Raw genomic sequence first — 24,309 nt, forward strand, 5'->3', positions numbered from 1 at the left:
TGTCTTTATTTGGGTGGGGGAGCTCCACATGGATCCGTTTACACAGATCAAGGAGGAAAGAGTGGGGGGGAGAGGGGTAGATAGGAGGAACCTTCGGACAGGAGCTGCCACGGTGATAGAATGGAATTAAAGAGGACAGAATTGGTAGAGGAGGATGGTGGACAATAGAGGGGAATGGAGGCGCAAGCCTCCGGTAGGCCCACACTTCTATTCTGAGGCTCATAACATGGTACATGCGAGGGCTCAATGGTCCGGTGAAGAGATCTCGGGTCTTTGCGCACCTAAGGAGTCTGAGGGTGGTCTTTCTGCAGGATCCGCATGAGGGATCAGCTTAGGCTGAGCAAGGGATGGGTGGGTCAGGTAATTCACTTGGGGTTTGACTCGAAGTCATGGGGGGTGCCGATTTTTCTGAGTAAAAAGATGGGGGTTTGTGAGTGTAAAGGAAGTGGGAGGTAAGAGATGGTGAGCAGGGTGTTGGAGGGGTACCAGTGGCGCTAGTGAATGCATACACGCCAAATTGGGACAATGTGGGGTTCGTGAGAGGCAGCTGGGAGCGATTCCGGATTTGGCCACACACCAGTTGATTATGAGAGGAGGTTGTCCGATAAAGCTTTTTGGGCTTTAATTGTGCTGGTGCCGAGGATGGACAGGTCGAGCCCCAGGTCAATGAGAAGGCTGAAGATGGCGAAGGACATGGGAGGCTTTATGGAAAGGTTGGGTATGGTGGACCCGTGGAGATTTAAGAACCATGCGGGGAGGGGGTACTCCTCCTTCTCGCACGTGTATAAGGTATATTCCAGAATTGATTTCTTTGTGGTGAGCCGTGAGGTGTTGGTGAGGGTGGTGGGGGCAGGTACGCGGTGATAATAATCTCAGGCCACACGTCGCACTGGCTGGAGGTTCGACTTAGTTCGGGAAGGGGACGAGGCCGGGATGGAGGTTAGATTTGGGGCTGTTGGAAGACAGGGATTTTTGCAATCAGGTGCGGATGGTGATTAAGGAATATGTAGAGTTGAGCCAAAATGGGGAGATATCGGCTGCCACATTCTGGGAGGCTTTGAAGGCGATGGTTCGGCGGGAGATTATCTCATTTGAGGCACATGAAGATAGGAAAAGGAGAGAGGAGTACGAACGATTATTGGGTGAGATAACCGAGGTGGACAGGGAGTATTCGAGGACTCCCACTGCGGATGAATTGGCGAAGAGAAAAAAGTTACAGGGACAGTTCGACAGGTTGACGACGGGAATGGGTGGTTGGGCAGCTATGGAGGGCGAGGGGGGAACAGTATGTTTATGGAGAGAAGGCGAGCCACATGCTGGCCCATCAGCTATCGAGGCAAGCCGCGCCCAGGAAATCTTGTGGGCGAGGGCCAGCGAATCATGAGCACGTGTTGTGGGGCAGTGAGAAGCTAGAGAGATACTGGGTGGGGGTGTTATGGACGCTCGCAAAGATTGTGGGGGGGGGGGGCTGGGCCAGACCCGATGGTGCCGCTTTTTTGGGCTTTCGGAAAAGCCGGAGCTGATGGAGAGGAGGAAGACCGATGTCGTGGCCTTCACCTCTCTGGTTGCACGCTGAAGAATTTTATTAGAATAGCGGTTGAATACGCCACCGGGGATGACGGCCTAGCTGGGGGATCTATACCACTTCCTCCGGTTGGAGAAAATTTAATTTGAACTAAGGGGTTCAGCGGAGGACTTTGCGGTGGGGTTTATTCGTGGCCATGTGAGGGGTTCAGCGGAGGACTTTGCGGTGGGGTTTGCTCCTGGCCATGTGAGGGGTTCAGCGGAGGACTTTGTGGTGGGGTTTATTCGTGGCCATGTGAGGGGTTCAGCGGAGGACTTTGCGGTGGGGTTTGTTCCTGGCCATGTGAGGGGTTCAGCGGAGGACTTTGCGGTGGGGTTTGCTCCTGGCCATGTGAGGGGTTCAGCGGAGGGCTTTGCGGTGGGGTTTGTTCCTGGCCATGTGAGGGGTTCAGCGGAGGACTTTGCGGTGGGGTTTGTTCCTGGCCATGTGAGGGGTCAGCGGAGGACTTTGCGGTGGGGTTTGTTCCTGGCCATGTGAGGGGTTCAGCGGAGGACTTTGCGGTGAGGTTTGTTCGTGGCCATGTTCAAAGAATTGTTCATTGTGGTGGGGGTGGGGGGAGGGAAACAAATTCTGATTTTGTACTTTTCAAATAAGTTTGGAATAAAATACATTTTAAAAAAATTATGCATAATTTCTAGAAAAATGGTGGGGGGTGGAGGTGAAAAGGGAATTGGATAAAATGATGGTTAAAGAATTGGATAAAAGGAAATTTATAAGGCTTCAGCTGCATGGAGGGATTTTAATCTGCGGATTAGGCTAACGACAGGGTGAGCAGATATTTATCCAAGTGAAAAATGTGGAAAACAATAGGCCATAGAATTGCAAGAGATAAAGATAAAGAGGGTAGTTCAAAGTGAGTAATAAGAATGGATGTTGTACTTAGAACCAGTTATCCCCGTAACTATCCCTGTAACTCCACCTAACCTACACACCCCTGGACACTAAGGGCAATTTATCATGGCCAATGCACCTAACCTGCACATCTTTGGACTGTGGGGGGAAACTGGAGCACCCAGGGGAAACCCACAGGAGAACGTGCAGACTCCGCACAGACACCGAGACTAGAATTGGACCCGGGTCCCAGGTGCTGTGAGGCAGCAGTGCTAACCACTGTGCCATCGTGCTGCCCTTACATGCTAAAAGAGGGATTTTTAAGACAAGTTGTTCAGATAAGACAACATCAAAAGGAATAAACAGCATATCAGTGGCAGTCCTGTACTGAAAGAGAAGAGCTGACTGGCGACTAAGATCACAGTCACGCCCAGTTGGAAGTTGAGCTCTCCCAAAACAAGCTTTTATATAGAATTTACAGTGCAGAAGGAGGCCATTCAGCCCAACGTGTCTGCACCGGCTCTTGGAAAGAGCACCCTACCCAAGTTCACACCTCCACCCTATCCCCATAACCCAGCAGCCCCACCCAACACTAAGGGCAATTTTGGACACTAAGAGCAATTTTGCATGGCCAATCCATCTAACCTGCACATCTTTGGACTGTGGGAGGAAACTGGAGCACCCGGAGGAAACCCACGCACACACGGGGAGAATGTGCAGACTCCGCACATGTGTTGTTCCTCGTGTCTTAATAAAGCTTGTAGTCTCAAAGTTGGAGAAGATGCTTTATTGTGAATTCGTTCTGTCTTCAGAGCTTAACTTACGGCTCCCTCAAATGCTGCCTGCTTGTGTCTGTGTCCTGCTACGAGTTCTGCCTTCCGTGAAGTGAAGTGTGTCCTCACTTCCTGTCCCTGTGTATTTATAGCTCTCCCGTGCTCCCTCTAGTGCTTGCTCAGTTGTATTGCATCTACTCAGATCTACAATCACCACATCCCCCTTTTATCTTTACATATTTTCTGTACATCGTTAAAGAAAATTGTACAAAACAGTTAGATTTCTTACAGTATGTGTATCTATACAAGAGATGGTGCTATTGCATATTTTACAAAGCCAATTTATATTTATGAGCCCAATCTTAATAAAAACATTTATGAGTCCAAACTTGATGAATTTGTTCACTGAGTTTTTTCTTTTGTTGTTGTTGACGTGGTGATATTGATATTGCAACTCCGTTGTGAATGTTGTCGGTGTTCTTGTTATTTTAAGTAACCAATACGTCATCCCATGGTGTTTGCATGGCCGAACCACTGATGTTGACTGACATGGACTTTTTTCTGTGCTTGTGGTATCGATTTAGTGTGTCATCTGCCTTGTAAGCTGGTGTGCTTGCTTGTTCTGGAGCAGATGTGAGTTTGTGCGATTCGTTGTCATCCCATGGCATGTTTGTAGTCTTGTAGTCAGTGTGCTGTGGCATTGTCCTTCATGTGCAGAGTTGTACCGTTTTGTACAAGTCGTTGTTTCATTGCTGTTGTTTCTGTCGTTCCTGTCTTTGTTGTTTTCGTTGCCGTTCTTGTTGCTGTTTTTGTCGTTTCTGTCTTTGTTGTTGTCGCTATCTTTGTTATGCTTCTTGTTGGTTTTGTTGTTCTTCTTGTAATTTTTGTCGTGTGCTTGTAGTTTTTGTTGGTGCTGTTGTTGTTCTTGTTTCTGCAGTGCTTCTTGCGATTTTTGTTGTTCTTATCGCGCTTCATGTTGCTTTTGTTCTTGCTGTTGTTGTTCTCGTTTCTGCTGTGCTTCTTGTGGCTTTTGTTTTTCTTGTTATGCTCAATGAGTGTCCCGTGTGGATAATTTGAGTCATTGTCACAGTTATTGGTGCGAGTGTCCTTTGTGGAATCTGTTACATTGAACGTTTCGTCTCAAGAATGGTGAGAATGATCTGATGTTGCATTGATACTGGTGACATCAGTCATTTGTGGTGGATTTGATTCGTCGTCTTTGCTTTCTTGGTGCTCCTCTTCTGGAGTCAAATTCTTCACGATTTCATTTGACGCGGTCTCTCTGGACTCTTGGTGCTCCTCTTCCGGAGTCAAAATCTTCATGATTTCAATTGACGTGGTCCCTCTGGACTCTTGGCGCTCCTCTTCTGGAGTCAAAATCTTCACGGTTTCTGTTGATGTGGTCTCACTGGACTCTTGGTGCTCCTCTTCTGGAGTCAAAATCTGCATGGTTTCTTTTGGCGTGGTCTCACTGGACTCTTGGTGCTGCTCTACTGGAATCAAAATCTGCATGGTTTCTATTGGCGTGGTCTCACTGGACTCTTGGTGCTCCTCTTCTGGAGTCAAGATCTGGATGGTTTCTATTGGCGTGGTCTCTCTGGACTCTTGGGTGGCCTTACTCTGTGCTTCTGTACAGACAAACTGAGAGCTGTCAGTCTCGCTTTGATCCTGTACCTCCTGTATGTCGAGTGTGATCACCTTGTCACTGTTTTTGCATGCAGTGGGTAGATGTACATTGTCTTCTTCTTGATTATGTGAGCTTGGTAGACTTTCATAGTCTGCTTGCTGTTGCTCAGATATGGCGGGTTGACCTTCATGGTCTTGTTCATGCATAGTGTTCGCCAGGGAGTGTTTGCTTGCTTCCCTTTTGGAGTCTTTCATCACTCTCACTGTGGAGCCTGTCATCGCTCTCTCTGTGGAGTCTTTCTATGCTCTCTGTGTGGCGTCGTCTTTATCTTGGGTATTGCTGTCATCCAATGTATCGATGATCTGCCATGGCACCATGGTGTTGGATTCATCTACCATGAGTAGATTCGTGTTGAGCTTTGCGACCGTGTCACTGATGCTGTGATCAGCATATCCGAATAACTCAGCCATGTCTGAGTAGTATTCTTCGAAAACCAAATCATCTTTTTTTGCTTCGGATTTGGTATCGTTGACTTCATCATTTTTTGCATATCTGAATAATTCAGCCATGTCTGAGTAGTATTGTTCGAAAAACAAATCATCTTTTTTTGTTTCGGATTTCTTTTTGTTCTCTTCACTTTGGGTGGTGCAGACTGCTTTTTCCAGGGTGTTGTGAAAGTTATTTTCAACTGCTGGTTTAAGTTCAGGCGTTTTTTCGTGTTCTGAGGCAAGAAAATCTGGTTTTACAGCTTTAAGTATTTTGTTTTCAATTTTCAGGCATTTCCCTTTTAAGTGGGCATGGTCCGATGCTCAGACGTCATGCGTAGGAATCAATTGTGCATGCGCAAATCGGCCTTCCTTTACTGTGCGGTTTTGTGTCCACTGCGCACGCGCGGCTTGCGCATGCGCATAACGATCAGCAACACAAACTTTTTTTAACTGTGCATGCGCGGCTTCTGTTTCCTGCGCATGCGCAGACGCAGATTTTAGTTCTTTGTCTGCCAGAGACTGTAAAATGTGCTCCGACGCCATTTTATCGCGGATTTCAGCGTTTTGTCTTTCTGAAAGTTGTAAGTTACCTTTTCCTTTCGATCTGGACTGGATTTCAGCGTTTTGGCTTTGTGCAAAATTCAAGTTATTTCTTCTTTTTGATCTGTACTTTTCATTCGCGATTTCTTGACTGAACCTATTCTGTTTTGATAGTGATTGTTTGAGTTTTGCATCACTCAGTCTCTGTGCAGTTTGGCCTCTGAGCATACCTTGCTGTTCAAATTCCATACAGTACTCTTCAAATTATTTTAGTATTATTTGTAAGTTGTTGCTGTCTTCAGCTTTCGAGTATTTAAAGCCATTATATACTTTCCTAGCTTCATGTTCTGCGATGAGCATTGCTACTTTAATTTCGTCTGAGGCTGCTGCTAAATCATTAGCTATGATATAAAAATCAAACATTTGTTTAAATATTTTCCAGACATTTCTTACATTGCCGGTCATGTCCAGCTGAGGTGGGGTTCCAAGCCACATCCTCGAATAAGCGATGTCTTCCCAAGTCGAATGTCCAGTAGGAGTTTTTCTTGCCATTTTGGTCTTTCTGTCTCTGCAGCTGAGTTGTCTTGTAGTAAGTGTCTGAAGCCACTGCTGGTACCATGTGTTGTTCCTCGTGTCTTAATAAAGCTCGTAGTCTCAAAGTTGGAGAAGATGCTTTATTGTGAATTTGTTCTGTCTTCAGTGCTTAACTTACGGCTACCACAAATGCTGTCTGCCTGTGTCTGTGTCTGTGTCCTGCTACCAGTTCTGCCTTCCGTAAAGTGTGTCCTCACTTCCTGTCCCTGTGTATTTATAGCTCTCCCGTGCTCCCTCTAGTGCTTGCTCAGTTGTATTGCATCTACTCAGATCTACAATCACCACAGCACAGACAGTGACCCAAGCCGGGAATCGAACCTGGGACCCTGGAGCTGTGAAGCAATTGTGCCAGACACTATGCTACGTGCTGCCCTTTTGCTATGCGACTGCTGTTTGAAATTAGGTGAGCCACTCTGAACTAGGAGGAATTTTCTCAAAAGAGAGAAACAGGCGGTATGTGGTAATTACTGTTGAATTTGGCTCATGGTATCAAAATCTATGTGCTGCTTTTTGGGAATGTATCTTGGTAGAGTTTTGGAAAGTAGAGCGAGTTGGAACGCGGTTAACTCAAGGAGACTGTTTCTGTCGCCATTCTAATAGTTGTGTAATTTTTGTTCTACATTGTTGCCTTTCTTGTTGAGCCTTTTACAGTTCTAGAAATATTTTTATTTGAATGATTTCAACAAGAACTTTCCTCGCTGGTTTTTATCTCTTTCCACACATTATACAGAATTGCAAAATAAACAGTAAATAACTGGCGTTCCAAGATTTCCTTTCGAGATTTGAGATAGTCACATTTAACATCAGCGGAGTTCTTAACATACTTTCTAACAATACTTTGCTTTTGCATCCTTAATCATTATCTCTTCACCTATCAGCTGCTTCTTGTGCTCAATGCTATAAAGTAACATCCCTCACTCACTGAGCAAGGTCCAGCATAGTTCATGCAACTGAAATTTGAAGTTCTCTATTTTAGCTGTTGATATTAATAAAACATCAGTTTGTACAATGTGCAAAGTTTTACAAAGCAACTTATTGGCCCAGATTTTGAAGTCTATACAAAACAAGTGTCTTCTCTGCTGACCTCCACAAAAGTTACCCTCTTTTCCCAACACAAGTTACAATCATCTAGTTAAAGCGCTGGCAAGGCAGACAGCAGCAATGATGTCAGTTAAAAAATGCACAAACTGCAAAATGTTTCTTGAAGTCAGCAGGTCAGGATCACTGTGAAGAGAGCAGGAGGTCAGGATCACTGTGAAGAGAGCGGGAGGAGAGTGAAGCAGATCAGGATCACTGTGAAGAGAGCAGGAGGAGAGTGAAGCAGATCGGGATCACTGTGCGAGCGGGAGGAGAGTGAAGCAGATCAGGATCACTGTGAAGAGAGAGGGAGGAGAGTGAAGCAGATCGGGATCACTGTGCGAGCGGGAGGAGAGTGAAGCAGATCAGGATCATCGTGCGAGCGGGAGGAGAGTGAAGCAGATCAGGATCACTGTGCGTGCGGGAGGAGAGTGAAGCAGATCAGGATCACTGTGCGAGCGGGAGGAGAGCGAAGCAGATCAGGATCACTGTGAAGAGAACAGGAGGAGAGTGAAGCAGATCAGGATCACTGTGAAGAGAGCAGGAGAGTGAAGCAGATCAGGATTCCTGTGAAGAGAACGTGAGGAGTGAGAAGCAGATCAGGATCACTGTGAAGAGAACGGGAGGAGGGTGAAGCAGATCAGGATCACTGTGAAGAGAGCGGGAGGAAAGTGAAGCAGATCAGGATCACTGTGCGAGCGGGAGGAGAGTGAAGCAGATCAGGATCACTGTGCGAGCGGGAGGAGAGTGAAGCAGATCAGGATCACTGTGCGAGCGGGAGGAGAGTGAAGCAGATCAGGATCACTGTGAAGAGACAAGGAAAGAGTGAAGCAGATCAGGATCACTGTGAAGAGAGCGGGAGGAGAGTGAAGCAGATCAGGATCACTGTGAAGAGAGCGGGAGGAGAGTGAAGCAGGTCAGGATCTCTGTGAAGGGAACGGGAGGAGATTGAAGAAGATCAGGATCACTGTGAAGAGAGTGGGAGGAGAGTGAAGCAGATCAGGATCACTGTGAAGAGAGCGGGAGGAGAGTGAAGCAGATCAGGATCACTGTGAAGACAGCAGGAGAGTGAAGCAGATCAGGATCACTGTGAAGAGAGCAGGAGAGTGAAGCAGATCAGGATCACTGTGCGAGCGGGAGGAGAGTGAAGCAGATCAGGATCACTGCGAGCGGGAGGAGAGTGAAGCAGATCAGGATCACTGTGAAGAGCGTGGGAGGATAGTGAAGCAGATCAGGATCACTTTGAAGAGGCCGGGAGGAGAGTGAAGCAGATCAGGATCACTTTGAAGAGGCCGGGAGGAGAGTGAAGCAGATCAGGATCACTGTGTAGAGAGCGGGAGGAAAGTGAAGCAGATCAGGATCACTGTGAAGAGAGCGGGAGGATAGTGAAGCAGATCAGGATCACTGTAAAGAGACGGAAAGGAGTGCAAAGCAGATCAGGATCATTGTGAAGAGACTGGGAAAAGTGTGAAGCTCCTGATCCCCGTAAATAGACCGGGCGGAATGTGAGCAGGTCACGATCACTGGGAGTAATAGGGACGAGAGCGAAGCAGATCGGAATAACTGTGAAGAGGGCAGGAGAGTGAAGCAGGTCAGGATCACAGTGCAAGCAGGTGGAGTGTGAAACAGGTCGGCATCACTGGGAACAGAGCGGGAGGAGTGTGTAGCAGGTCAGGATCATTGGGAACAGAGCGGGAGGATAGTGAAGATCAGGAACCATGTGAAGAGAGCAGGAGGAGTGAGTAGAAGCTCAGGATCACTGTTAAGAGGCTGGGAGGAGAGTGAAGCAGATTAGGATTGCGGTGAATAGACCGGGCGGAATGTGAAACAAGTCACGATCCCTGGGAAGAGACATGGAGGAGATCGAAGCAGATCAGGATCACTGTGAAGAGACAGGGAAGAAAGTGAACATAAGAACATAAGAACTAGGAGCAGGAGTAGGCCATCTGGCCCCTCGAGCCTGCTCCGCCATTCAATTAGATCATGGCTGATCTTTTGTGGACTCAGCTCCACTTTCCGGCCCGAACACCATAACCCTTAATCCCTTTATTCTTCAAAAAACTATCTATCTTTACCTTAAAAACATGTAATGAAGGAGCCTCAACTGCTTCACTGGGCAAGGAATTCCATAGATTCGCGACCCTTTGGGTGAAGAAGTTCCTCCTAAACTCAGTTCTAAATCTACTTCCTCTTATTTTGAGGCTATGCCCTGAAGTAGGTCAGGATCACAGTGAAGAAACCGGGAGGAGATTGAAGCAGATTGGGATCACTGTGAAGAGACCGGGAGGAATGTGAAGTAGGTCAGGATCACTGTGAAGAACGCGGGAGGAATATGAAGCAGATCAGGATCACTGTGAAGAGAGCGGGAGGAATATGAAGCAGATCAGGATCACTGTGAAGAGAGCGGGAGGAATATGAAGCAGATCAGGATCACTGTGAAGAGCGCGGGAGGAATATGAAGCAGATCAGGATCACTGTGAAGAGAGCGGGAGGAATATGAAGCAGATCAGGATCACTGTGAAGAGCGCGGGAGGAGAGTGAAGCAGATTGGGATCACTGTGAAGAGACCGGGAGGAATGTGAAGTAGGTCAGGATCACTGTGAAGAGCGCGGGAGGAGATCGAAGCAGGTCAAGATCACTGTGCGAGCGTGAGGAGTGAGAAGCAGATCAGGATCAGTGTGAAGAGAGAGGGAGAAGAGTGAAGCAGATCAGGATCACTGTGAAGAGACAAGGAAAGAGTGAAGCAGATCAGGATCACTGCGAGCGGGAGGAGAGTGAAGCAGATCAGGGTCACTGTGAAGAGAGCGGGAGGAGAGTGAAGCAGGTCAGGTTCACTGTGTGAGTGCGAGGATGTATGCAGCAGATCAGTATCACTGTGAACAGAGGGGGAGGAGAGTGAAGCAGATCAGGATCACTGTAAAGAGAGAGGGAGGAGAGTGAAGCAGATCAAGATCACTGGGAACAGAGCAGGAGGAGTGTGAAGATCAGGATCACTGTGAAGAATCAAGGAGGAGTGTGAAGCAGGTCAAGTTCACTGTGCGACGAGAGCAGGAGGAGTCAGGATCACTGTTAAGAGGCTGGGAGGAGAGTGAAGCAGGTCAGGATTGTGGTGAATATACCGGGTGGAATGTGAAACAAGTCACGATCCCTGGGAAGAGACCCGGAGGAGAATGAAGCAGATCAGGATCACTGGAAAGTGATAGGGACAAGAGCGAAGCAGATCGGGATACTGTGAAGAGACCGATAGGGTGTGTGAAGCAGGTCAGGATCACTGTGAAGAGAGTGGGAAGAGTGTGAAGCAGATTGGGATCACTGTGAAGAGAGAGGGAGGAGAGTGAAGCAGATCAGGATCACTGTGGAGAGAGAGGGAGGAGAGTGAAGCATATCAGGATCACTGTGAAGGGAGAAGAAGATCAGGATCACTGTGAACAGAGCGGGAGGAGAGTGAAGCAGATCAGGATCACTGGGAACAGAGCAGGAGGAGTGTGAAGATCAGGATCACTGTGAAGAGTCAAGGAGGACTGTGAAGCAGGTCAGGTTCACTGTGTGAGCGTGAGGATGTGTGAAGCAGATCAATATCATTGTGAAGAGAGAGGGAGGAAAGTGAAGCAGATCAGGATCACTGGGAACAGAGCAGGAGGAGTGTGAAGATCAGGATAACAGTGAAGAGTCAAGGAGGAGTGTGAACCAGGTCAAGTTTACTGTGTGACGAGAGAAGGAGGAGTGTGTAGAAGCTCAGGATCACTGTTAAGAGGCTGGGAGGAGAGTGAAGCAGATCAGGATTGCGGTGAATATACCGGGTGGAATATGAAGCAAGTCACGATCCCTGGGAAGAGACCCGGAGGAGAATGAAGCAGATCAGGATCACTGGAAAGTGATAGGGACAAGAGCGAAGCAGATCGGGATACTGTGAAGAGACCGATAGGGGGTGTGAAGCAGGTCAGGATCAGTGTGAAGAGAGCGGGAAGAGAGTGAAGCAGATCAGGATCACTGTGAAAGAGAGGGAGGAGAGTGAAGCAGATCAGGATCACTGTGAAGCGAGAGGGAGGAGAGTGAAGCAGATCAGGATCACTGTGAAGTGAGGGGGAGGAGAGTGAAGCAGATCAGGATCACTGGGAACAGAGCAGGGGGAGTGTGAAGATCAGGATCACTGTGAAGAGTCAAGGAGGAGTGTGAAGCAGAGTGAAGCAGATTAGGAATGCGGTGAATATACCGGTTGGAATGTGAAGCAAGTCACGATCCCTGGGAAGAGACCCGGAGGAGAATAAAGTAGATCAGGATCACTGGAAAGTGATAGGGATAAGAGCGAAGCAGATCAGGATCACTGTGAAGAGAGCGGGAGGAGGGTGAAGCAGATCAGGATCACTGTGAAGAGAGCGGGCGGAGAGTGAAGCAGATCAGGATCACTGTGAAGAGAGCAGGAGGAATATGAAGCAGATCAAGATCACTGTGAAGAGATCGGGAGGAGAATGAAGCAGATCAGGATCACTGTGAAGAGAGCGGGAGGAGAGTGAAGCAGATCAGGATCATTGTGAAGAGAGAGGAAGGAGATTGAAGAAGATCAGGATCACAGTGAAGAGAGGTGGGAGGAGAGTGAAGCAGATCAGGATCACTGTGAAGAGAGAGGAAGGAGATTGAAGAAGATCAGGATCACAGTGAAGAGAGTGGGAGGAGAGTGAAGCAGGTCAGGATCACTGTGAAGAGAGAGGAAGGAGATTGAAGAAGATCAGGATCACAGTGAAGAGAGTGGGAGGAGAGTGAAGCAGATCAGGATCACTGTGAAGAGAGAGGAAGGAGATTGAAGAAGATCAGGATCACAGTGAAGAGAGTGGGAGGAGAGTGAAGCAGGTCAGGATCACTGTGAAGAGAGAGGAAGGAGATTGAAGAAGATCAGGATCACAGTGAAGAGAGCGGGAGGAGAGTGATGCAGATCAGGATCACTGTGAAGAGAGCGGGAGGAAAGTGAAGCAGATCAGGATCACTGTGAAGAGAGAGGGAGGAGAGTGAAGCAGATCAGGATCACTGTGAAGAGAGAGGGAGGAGAGTGAAGCAGATCAGGATCACTGAGAACAGAGCAGGGGACTGTGAAGCAGATCAGGATCACTGAAGAGACCGGAGGAGAGTGAAGCAGATTGGGATCACTGTGAAGAGAGCGGGGGGAGAGTGAAGCAGATCAGGATCACTTTGAAGAGGCCGGGAGGAGAGTGAAGCAGATCAGGATCACTTTGAAGAGAAGACGAGGAGTGCGAAGCTGGCCTGGAACTCGGAGAAGCGAGCAGGAGGGGAACAAAGGAAATCAGGATCACTGTGAAGAGAGCAGATGAAGAGTGAAGCAGATCAGGATCACAGTGAAGAGAGCGGGAGGAGAGTGAAGCAGATCAGGATCACTGTGAAGAGAGCGGGAGGAGAGTGAAGCAGATCAGGATCACTGTGAAGAGAGCAGATGAAGAGTGAAGCAGATCAGGATCACTGTGAAGGGAACGGGAGGAGAGTGAAGCAGATCAGGATTACTGTGAAGAGGCCGGGAGGAGAGTGAAGCAGATCGGGATCACAGTGAAGGGAACGGGAGGAGAGTGAAGCAGATCAGGATCACTGTGAAGAGAACGGGAGGAGAGTGAAGCAGATCAGGATCACTGTGAAGAGGCCGGGAGGAGAGTGAAGCAGATCAGGATCACTGTGAAGAGAGCAGATGAAGAGTGAAGCAGATCAGGATCACTGTGCGAGCGGGAGGAGAGTGAAGCAGATCAGGATCACTGTGAAGAGACCGGAGGAGAGTGAAGCAGATCAGGATCACTGTGAAGGGAACGGGAGGAGAGTGAAGCAGATCAGGATCACTGTGAAGAGAGAGGGAGGAGAGTGAAGCAGATCAGGATCTCTGTGAAAAGACCGGAGGAGAGTGAAGCAGATCAGGATCACAGTGAAGAGAGCGGGAGGAGAGTGAAGCAGATCAGGATCTCTGTGAAAAGACCGGAGGAGAGTGAAGCAGGCCAGGATCGCTGTGAAGAGAGTAGTACGTGTGTAAAATTTGTCAGTAGCACTGAGATTGAAGCAGGCGAGAATCGCTCTCAGGCGAGCGGGAGTAGTCAGAATCACTGTATTGAAACCGCAATGAATGTAAAGCTGGTCGGGATCACTCTGAAGAGACTGGTAGGGGTGTAATGCAGAACAGGGTCACTGTGAAGACAGTGGGAGGAGTGTGAAGCAGGGCAGGATCACCACCCCATCCTGGACTGACCCTGTCCCCGGTCCATGGTTCGCTGCTGCTCCTCTCACCCAGCCTGTGTGGGGAAGTGTTAAATCCGTAACACAGCACAGGCACGAAACAGCAGATGGAAAATAATTAACAAGATTTATTGATGATACAATCACACTCTCGACTCCCCTGTATCCAGGTCAGGGTTTTTACACTTGGGGGCTCTTCGCCCCATTTTGGGGATGATAATTTTCTGGGGAGATCACGGGAAATCAGGTCATCCTTATTCCTTGATCTCTGCGGGCGTTATAACAGGATGGTTGGATGAGACAAGAGCTTTGGAATCCCAGCATGATGTAATCCCCAAAACAAAACCTTGACCAATAAACGTACTAGCCAACCAATCTGCACTCTTTTCTCAAGCAGTAGAAATTGTTGTTCACTTTGAAAATTAGAATGGTTGCATCCTTCTTGATGAATGCAGCCTCGTTTTTTTTTAATACCTAAACAATTACGTAGGAATGTGTTCACCATTAATTAGAGGTTCAGATACAAGAAACAATGAATTTTAAGTGATACATATGTAAGGTATGAGGCACAAATAAGTAAACTGGCTTATTTTCTTTGGAAAAGGGTGCGAACAGATTGAGAGTTCTAAGAATTTGAGGAAACGTTTAAGTAAATTAATTGTAAAAAAAAAAGTGAAGGAATGCAAAACAGGGTTAACTGGAAACAGATACCTTCCTAGAAAGATTTCAAATAAAAAGTTGTCATTGGTTTAGCTCCTTATGTAACACCCAAGATCAAATTGCATGGCCCTTCCCATTGGCAACTTGCTATATAAATAGTTGCTTACTTCTTACGTACTCATGGTTAAAGCCTTTTTCTATCCTGCACCAATCTTCCTATAAAATTCTCTTCTTCACTGGTATCTCAGTTCAAAAGAGTTTTTTTAAAAAATTGCAACAATTTGGCATGAATCTTCAAAATAGGCAAAGCAGCATTGCCAGCAAAAGCAGTGGAAGCAGTTTGGGTGTGCAATGTGTGTTACACAGTGAAAACCTGATCCTTTACTGCAATGAATGTGCGGATTGTGTGTGCCCTCGGTGCTTGGTGGGGAACAAGCACAAGACCCACACATTCTCACCTTTTGAGGAGGCCTGCAAGGAACATAAGGTAAGTACCTGAGCATCCTCATGTTCTTTATTAATGCGATAGATTTACAAGAGCCAGGTGCAAGAAACAGGGTGTAGAGAGAAGGGATTGAATAATAGTGTGAAGACTGGGAAAATTATGTTTTTTTATGTGCAAGAGCTTGTTACTGTTGCTGAATGGGTAGCACTTCATAGTTTTCTAATCAGCAGGTTAAAAACTGCTCAGTCAACCATTCAGTTCTACATTGGAGTTGATGGGTCGACTGTTCCTCAAACCCTTCAACTGCTCCATTTGGGTTTGCTTCTGATTTGAGAGGGGTTGGATCAGCCGTACAGATTTACCACTGTTGCTTCACAGCTCCAGGGTCCCAGGTTCAATTCCCGGCTTGGGTCACTGGCTGTGTGGAGTCTGCACGTTCTCCCCGTGTCTGCGTGGGTTTCCTCCGGGTGCTCCGGTTTCCTCCCACAAGTCCTGAAAGACGTGGGGCTGTCAGGTAATTTGGACATTCTGAATTCTCCCTCTGTGTACCCGAACAGGCGCCGGAATGTGGCGACCAAGGGCTTTTCACAGTAACTTAATTGCAGTGTTAATGTAAGCCTACTTGTGACGATAAAGATTATTATTATAAAATGTCCCTTCACACAGACTTGTACAAACAGGGTCACTTTTGGGGGCCAATAGGAAACACGGAACCACTCACTTCCAATTGTTATTTCACAACCCATATTGCCAGGGTTTCTTTTCTATTAATTTTAAAAGGAGACAAAATTCAGCGTAGCCAGTTCCTGATTTCCTGACCAGCTCAACTTTTTAATCTAGAGTGGCTTCAGGGAAGGGGAAAATGCAGATCATAGTGGATGCGGTAAGCTTCTCAATGGTTTAGTTTGTAAAAGGCAGGATGTAAAATGAGATTCAAGTTTCAAGTAAAGGGCTGAAATGGGCATTTTAAATTAGAAATAACAGTGCTGGATCTTTAAGTACATCTGTGTCAGAGATAGGGAGAGGCAAATTCTACTGTATACTCCCTTTTAGCTGAAACACAGTGATTAATAGAATAGTTTTCTAATCAGCAGGTTAAAAACTGCTCAGTCAACCATTCAGTTCTACATTGGAGTTGATGGGTCGACTGTTCCTCAAACCCTTCAACTGCTCCATTTGGGTTTGCTTCTGATTTGAGAGGGGATGGATCAGCCGTACAGATTTCTGGAGATATATCCTCAGCACTTCTCTTTTTATATCTTCCCAAGGTATTGATAATTCACCATCCGAGAAACTGCCCGATTGACTACACTTTATAGCAAGGGGTATTCCACCTTTTTGCTTTAAAAAACCTCGTCTATCTCATTATCCTTGGTTTACTTCATGTGAAACTTGTTGCTGACACTACATTCGATTGTGGCTCAGGTGTAGGAAGTAGATTGAATCTGAGGTCATGAGTTTAGGAAGATGCTACAGCTGTAAAAACCTTCTTGTACCTGTGTGAGTAGCAAAGGTCAGCTGCTAGTTGCTGGCTGAATTGAATGGTCCACTGGGGGTTTTAAGCTTCATTCGAGAGGGAGAGGCAAGTGCAGGTTAATTTAGCCGGATCATTTGAACTCTTTTTCACAGTACCCTAGGTGGTTGTGGACCCCTTTGAGAACCCCTGCCCATCCAGATATACTGCTTCTTTAGCTATTCCATTGCCAGTGTCACATTCCATTCCAATTCTCTTCCTGTACCGAGTGCTGCACTAAGGCAGACTTCTGTCTGTTTCAATAGCTAGTAATTCCCAGAACAGGTTTCAAGTCAGACGCCAGGGGCTTGTAGCTTAAGGGGTGCCACTCTACATCAAGCATGGCTGACCAAGGGGCCCTCCTGCTCTGAGCACCAGCCACTGGTGTGTTTGAAAGGATTTGCAGGTTGACACCCTCAATCTGTTTGGCTGCATTGTGAACGCACCTTCCTTGGCCATCGGGTGCTGGGTGGGACTCGAACCTGGAGCTTCTGGCTCAGCCAGGGACACTACCCACTGCACCACAAGACCCCTCAGTATCACATCTGGATAGGCTCTAAAGGTGCTTCAAGATGCCATGGATAGCATATGCTTTAAGGCCCTTTACGCTCCATTTATTGTGTCCCATGAAGCTCCTTCCAATCCAAGTCTAGATGCTCATATATTTCTTATTCTAAACCTGAGGTTGCTACTTAATGGCAAGCTACAAATTCTAAATGTTGCCCCAAACTATCTGGTCCAAGGAGAACAGATGCCAGGAAGTGGGTAAGGCCACAATTTGCGGTGGAACTTGGATCTGATGGGATTCCACACCAACACTGCAGCCTGGGACAGTTCCCTTACTCTGCTGCCAGATTCAGGAGTTACCCAATCAACTTCACTGAGCTTACCATTGAACACATGCATGCTTAGAAAACACCAAAAATGCTGGAAGGAAAGGCAACTGGGCTTGGAGACAGCCCCCTTAAGAATTTCGAGATAGGTGTCTGACATTTCCACAGATCCCTCCCCAGCCTTGGAGAGACATCCTTTTGCTATCTCATTGGAATGGGTACTTTGTGTGTATCTCCACATGGCACAGGGGAACTTATGCTGAATGTGTAGGTAATTGTGCCCTTAAATTTGGTTGTGCTTCCGGCTCCTTTATAGGGTCAGCAGAAATAGATATTTGTCTTCCTTAGGCAGTCATAAGGGTCAATTCTGCCATTCCATTCTTTGTGCATGAAACACGATCCTCCAAACCATGCCTTGCAGGGGCAAAGCTACTGCCCGAAGTGCAGTGCACAAATTATCCTGATAGCTTTTTCAGTGGGCACAATACAACCCAAAACGTAAAACAAACTGGCGCGTCAATGATAGCGATTTCTTATGGACCTTTCAGTTTCTTTAGGTATGAACGTCTCCTATCATTGGGCAACCAGACACCTACTGTAAAAGTTTCTATATGACAAAGATTGATTAAAAAGAAATGTAGGCGCCTAACACACAGAAACGGGGAAATTCATAACTGGGGACAAAGAAATCTCAGATACTAAATTCGTACTTTGTTTCTGTCTTCACAAAGGTAGACATGAATAATGTACCGGAAGTTCTGAGAAGCAAAGTTTCAGTGAGGAGCTGAAGGAAAATGGTATTAGTAAAGAAATGGTTTTGGGAAAATTAATGTGATTGAAGGCGGACAAATCTCCAGGGCCTGATAATCTTCATCCCAGAGTACTTGAGGAAGTGGCCCTAGAAATAATAGATCCATTGGTGGTCATTTACCAAAATTCTTTGAACTCTGGAATGTTTCCTACAGATTGGAGAGTAGCGAATGTAACCCCGCTATTCAAAAAGGGAGGTACAGAGAAAACAGGGAACAATAGACCAGTTAGCCTAACATCGGTCGTAGGCAATTTGCTGGAGTCAATTATCAAGGATTTTATAGCATAGGATTTGGAAAGCAGTGGTGTAATCTGACAAATTCAGCATGGATTTACGAAAGGGAAATCATGCTTGACAAATCTACTGGAATTCTCTAAAGACATAGAGTTGACCATGGAGAACTGGTGGATGTGTTTTAGTTATTTTCAGAAGACTTTCGACAAGGTCTCACAAAGCAGATTACTATATAAAGTTAAAGCGCAAGGGATTGCAGGTAATGACTTGAGAAGGATAGAAAGTTGGTTAGCAGAAAGGAAGCATAGATTGGCAGGCAGTGACTAGTGGGGCACCGCATGGACCTGTGCTAGGACCCAACTGTACACATTATATAAGTGATTTGGATGAGGGAAATAAATGTATTATCTCCAAATTTGCAGATGATGCAAAGTTGGATGGAGGGTGAGCTGTGAGGAGGATGCAGAGATACTTCAGCGTGATTTTGATAGACTGAATGAGTGGGCACATGCATGACAGATGCATTATACCCAGTATAATGTGGGTAAACGTGAGGTTATCCACTTCAGTAGCAAAATTAGGAAGGCCGATTATTATTGAATGGATACAATTGACAGAGGTGGATACTCAGCGAGACCTTGGTGTCCTCATGCATCAGTCGCTGAAAGTAAGTGAGCAGGTACATCAGGCAGTAAAGAAAGCAAATGGTATGTTGGCCTACATAGCCAGAGGATTTGAGTATAGAATGGGGACATTTTACAGTAATTGTGTAGGGCACTGATGTTGATGAGGCCATACCTGGAGTATTGTGTGCAGTTTTTGGTGTCTTTATCTAAGGAAGGATGTTCTTGCTATGGAGGGAGTGCAGCAAAGGTTTACCAGGCTGATTCCCGGGATGGCGGGACCTAATCGGTTAGGATTATATTGTAGAAGAGTGAGGGGACCTCATGGAAACTTTTAAAATCCTAACAGGATTAGACAGGGTAGATTGAGAAAGAATGTTCCCGATGCTGGGGGAGTCCAGAACTAGGGGTCATAGTTTGAGGACAAGGGGTAAACCTATTAGAATTGAGGTGAGGAGAAGTTTCTTCACCCAGACAGTGGTGAATTTTAAGGACAAAATGTTGTGTGATTTCAAGAAGGAATTAGATATAGCTCTTGGGGCTAAAGGGATCAAGGAATATGGGGGGGGGGGGGGGGGGGGGGGAGGGTGGGGGCGTTGGGATCATAGAATCTACAGTTCAGAAGGAGGCCATTCGGCCAACCGCGTCTACACCGGCCCTTAGAAAGAGCATCCTAAACCCACACCTCCACCCTATCCCCGTAACTCAGTAACCCCACCTAACCTTTTTGGACACTAAGGGCAATTTAGTATGGCGAATCCACCTAAACTGCACATCTTTGGACTGTGGGAGGAAACCGGAGCACCCGAAGGAAACCCACGCAGACACGGGGAGAATGTGTGGACTCCGCACAGACAGTGACCCAAGCCGCAAATCGAACTTGGGACCCTGAAGCTGTGAAGCAACAGTACTAACCACTGTGCTACTTTGTCAGGGTATTGCACTTGATAATCAGCCATGATCATAATGAATGGCAGAGCAGGTTCAAAGGGCTGAATGGCCTCCTCTTGCTTCTATTTTCTACGTATGTTTCTATGAATCTTCCTCTGCTTCTATCCATTAGTTCAAAATAAGTTTGGAATTAGAAACAATGCAGTGAGCTCATTTCTTTCTTGCAGAAGGAAACAGATTTACTTTCACCCTGAGGGTTTAATAATTGCACAGAAAATTGTAGCAAGTATATATTTCCCTTGTGTAATGAAGGAGTAGTCTGGACCAACTATGTTCACTTTGAACTCCACCTTGGAATTAGTCATGCAGCCAACATGTGCTATTGAGTTCAGATCACTATTGTACTACTCCAAACCTTAACTTTTCTTCAATGTCACTTTATTTTCCTCAAGTACTGCAGATAAATGAAGTACAGTAAGAAGTCTTACAACACCAGGTTAAAGTCCAACAGGTTTGTTTCAAACACGAGCTTTCGGAGCACGGCTCCTTCTTCAGGTGAATCTTTCACCTGAAGAAGGAGCCGTGCTCCGAAAGCTCGTGTTTGAAACAAACCTGTTGGACTTTAACCTGGTGTTGTAAGACTTCTTACTGTGCTCACCCCAGTCCAACGCCGGCATCTCCACATCACAGATAAATGAAGGCATGGTGGTTTAATAGTTATGAATCCCAACCCTAATCCTTCCCCAATGTAACAGGAAGTGGGAGAGGGGTGGTGGAAATCGTCTTGGGTGGTCTGCCCACTTGTAGCTCAAAGTCTGCTTTTAACCTGGTCAGCAGGAGGAGTTCAGGGATGGGAGGAGGGTGGTCAAAGACTATCGGATCATCTTGTTTGGGCCTCAGATGGGAAAATATTGGAGGGGAGGGCTGGCCTTCCTATCATGACCCCTACGCTCTTCTCCACACCAGCCCTGGATATCCCTTCCCATAAGACCGCACACCTATCTGGTCCTGGAGCTCGAGCACTTGGATTGATGGGAGTCACAGCAGTGGACTCTGCTCAAGGTGACACCATCCAATTACGGAGCGGATAATCTACCTTACAGTAAATTACAGCTCCTCAAAGTATTACATGGCTGTAGGGCTGCCACAGATATGTGTTCTGTTATATGCAAAACTCTCACCTTTGCGCAGTCATCTTGTGAGTAACTCTGGGCGCAATTCTCCGCACTCACGACGGGTCGGAGAATAGCGGGCGGCGCAAATTTTCACGGCGACGCTGGTCCGACGCCCTCCCGCTATTCTCCGAACCCCGCACAAACTCCAAGTCGCCATTCCCGTCAAACGCCTTGAACGCGCCCCTGACACGACCAGAATCGCTAGTTTTTGGCCCCCCGCTATTCTCCAGCCTGGATGGGCCGAAGTCCCGACGTCATCACGCACTGTTTACACGGCGTCCAACACACCTGCTTTTCAAGTTCGTCAACCAGTCGTGCCGGCTGACGACAGCTTCGAGGAGGTGAGCGCACCGCTCAGCGCACTGCTGGAGTCTGGCCACAACGGGGAAGGCATCCCTGAGAACGGGAGGGGGGACCAGAGTGGGGGGGGAGTGGGGGTGACGGAGGGGGGGAGTGGGGGGGGAGTGGGGGAGATGGCGGGGGGAGTGGTGGAGACGGAGGGGGGAGTGGGGGTGACGGAGGGGGGAGACGGAGGGGGGGAGTGGGGGAGACGGAGGGGGGAGTGGGGGAGATGGAGGGGGGAGTGGGGGAGACGGAGGGGGGAGTGGGGGAGACGGAGGGGGGAGTGGGGGAGATGGAGGGGGGAGTGGGGGAGATGGAGGGGGGAGTGGGGGAGACGGAGGGGCGATGTGGGGGGGGGGGGAGGGGGGAGACGGAGGGGGGGGAGTGGGGGAGACGGAGTGGGGGGAGACGGAAGGGGGGCGTGGGGGAGACGGAGGGGGAGATGGAGGGGGGGAGTGGGAGTGGGGGAGTGTGAGTGGGGGAGTGTGTTAGGTAGAGAGTGAGCGAGTGAACCCGTCCAACCCCGTAACAAAATGTCTGCCACCATGCCATGGCGTGCCGGTCACGGAATACACGGCCGCTGGTTGCCCTGTGGCTTACGGACCAGGCCACTGACGCACCCGTGAAGAGGACGTAGTTAACTGCCCGTTGGATGCAGAAAGTGACCAGGGGTTAGGCTGACCGCGTGCCAGCAGCGCGACCAGGCCACCGGGACACACAGGTATCCCGTGGCAGGCGGCTGCCGAGGTGTCGACTAACCTCCGTCTAACATGTCCCGTTTCTCTGCCCCCCACCACCCTTCTGTAGGTTAGCACAATGTCTGTGAACAGAACGGCTATGTTCTGCTCAGTGGTTGGGGCCGCAGCACTGTATTTGGCGATGCAGCAGCATCCACAGCCACAACCCGCAGTGGATGCAGGGACAGCTGCAGCAGCAGAGGGAAGGGCCGAGGAGTTGCCAGTCGTCGAGCAGCATGGGGAGGAGGAGGAGGAAGAGGAGAGAGTGAGGGTGCAGCCACGGCGCCGAGGCGACGACCAAAGCCGAGGGTTGTACCGTGTCCGGGTCTCTTTCCTAACAATGACGGACATCACCTGCAGGAGGAGACTCCGGCTGAGTAGGCGGATGGTGATACATATCTGTCACCTCGTGGCGCACCTCGCCCCACGTGGAACGGGGGGAGGACATGCGATCCCAGTTGCCATCAAGGTGACGGTCGCTCTTAACTTCTATGCGACCGGCTCCTTCCAGTCTCTGAGCGGGGACGTCTCTGGGATCTCCCAGTCATCGATCCACAGGTGCATCCGGGATGTGACCGACGCCCTCTATGCCATCGCGGACCGCTACATCACCTTTCCCGAGGACCGAGCAACTCCAGACTCACGAGCTCGTGGATTTGCCAGAGTGGCTGGGATACCGATGGTGCACGGGGCAATCGATTGTGTTCACGTCCCCATGCGCCCGCCAGCAGGGGACAGGGACGTGTTCACAAACAGGAGGAGGACATACTCTATGAATATCCAGGTGGTATGCGACCCCCACATGAGGTTCATGAATGTCTGTGCAAGGTTCCCAGGGAGTGTGCATGACTCCTACATACTAGCGCAGTCGTTCATCCCTGCGATGTTTGAGGGGCGTCCCCCCCGGCTGAGGGGCTGGTTGCTAGGCGACAGGGGTTATCCGCTGAGGTCTTGGCTGATGACGCCTATACGGAGGCCTCAGACCAATGCGGAAACCCGATACAACGAGGCCCATGCAGCAACCAGGGGTGTGGTGGAGCGCTGCCTTGGCCTCCTGAAGATGAGATTCAGGTGCCTAGACCGCTCCGGAGGGGTTCTGCAGTACCAGCCCGACAGGGTCGCTCGCATTGTTGTGGTCTGCTGTGCGCTGCACAACATCGCGATGCAGAGGGGAGATGAACTGCTGCAGGAGGCGGAGGGAGAAGCCAGTGGCAGTGGTGCCAGCACAGAGGAGGAGGGGGAGAAGGGGAGGAGGAGGAGAGGGAGGAGGAGGAGGAGGAGGAGAGGGAGGAGGAGGAGGAGGAGGAGGAGGAGGAAGAGGCTGGTGGAGTGGCGGGCGCAGCATGCAGACACGACCCAGGTGCTGGTGATGTCCAGGAGGCGGCACGACGGACCCGGCGAGGACGGCGGGCACGCGACGCCTTGGTGGCAGCACAGTTCACGCGTCGCATGTGACGTCCCCGCTGAACACCAAACCACCACCTGCATCGCTAGTCGTGCAGAGGGTCAACACACAACTGCCACCACCACAACCCCACCCCCTCTCAGTGTACACTGCTCCACTTCGACATCACCCTTACCACTGGGTCCAGTCGGTATGGCACAACATTGATGGCTGTGTGCGGGTGTGATCAGTGCCATGTGGAATGATGACAGCCCGCTCTGCGAAGAGCTGTGAGCTCAGAATCGTTAGAGAGAGTCTGACCCATGGCAATAGCTGAACCATCCACCTTGGTGGCCGCTGAGTTCGTCACTGACACTCTATCACGTGCCCGCGTGGGCTAGCTGTGGGAGGGGGTGGGGGGGAAGGGACTGCACACCCGGCACCGAAGTTTCACCGCTCGTCAACCCCAGCGACACTCGGTCACCATCACGATTCCTGTGGCTGTGGAACAATCACACGGTTTTACAAGTAAGGTGGAACAGTGCGTTTAATATTAACAATTATTTACAGGTGCCCTAGCCCCTACAACTAAACTGTGCCCTTCACCCGTTCCAACTTACTCTGTGTCTCACTTTGTTGCCATACGGGCCCTACCACTACGTCTACGTGAGTCCCCAGATGATACAGCAGGAGTGGAGGAGGACTGCTGCGAATCGCCCCCTTCGACTCGTTTCTCCTTGGCCAAGCGTTTCCTGGGGCGACCCGGCCTTGATGGGCCAGGCTGCTCTGCGGGCGTCGCGGGTGACGTTGTGCCACCCTGCTCTGCCTGCTGCCCACCCGATGCACCAGGGATGGACGGGGGAGGCCGAGAATTCCGGGACGTCCCGTGATGGACTTAATGGGACGGGCCCCGAAACCTCCTCC

General features: G+C 48.8%; 2 protein-coding genes across 2 annotated transcripts in view; one reads left to right on the top strand and one right to left on the bottom strand.

The window, feature by feature from the left end:
• The window catches only part of faim2a (Fas apoptotic inhibitory molecule 2a), a 394,729-nt gene that overhangs the window by 256,688 nt on the left and 113,732 nt on the right, over nt 1-24,309 (bottom strand). The window lies entirely within an intron of this gene.
• LOC119972186 (E3 ubiquitin-protein ligase TRIM21-like) overlaps nt 14,676-24,309 on the top strand; it is a 72,300-nt gene continuing 62,666 nt past the window's right edge. The window contains exon 1 of the mRNA XM_038808518.1: nt 14,676-14,884. Coding sequence (XP_038664446.1) covers nt 14,684-14,884 — 201 coding nt within the window. The 5' untranslated portion in view covers nt 14,676-14,683. The remainder of the gene's footprint in view (nt 14,885-24,309) is intronic.

The sequence above is a fragment of the Scyliorhinus canicula genome, chromosome 10 (genome assembly GCF_902713615.1).
Source record: "Scyliorhinus canicula chromosome 10, sScyCan1.1, whole genome shotgun sequence".
In the NCBI taxonomy this organism is placed as follows: domain Eukaryota; kingdom Metazoa; phylum Chordata; class Chondrichthyes; order Carcharhiniformes; family Scyliorhinidae; genus Scyliorhinus; species Scyliorhinus canicula.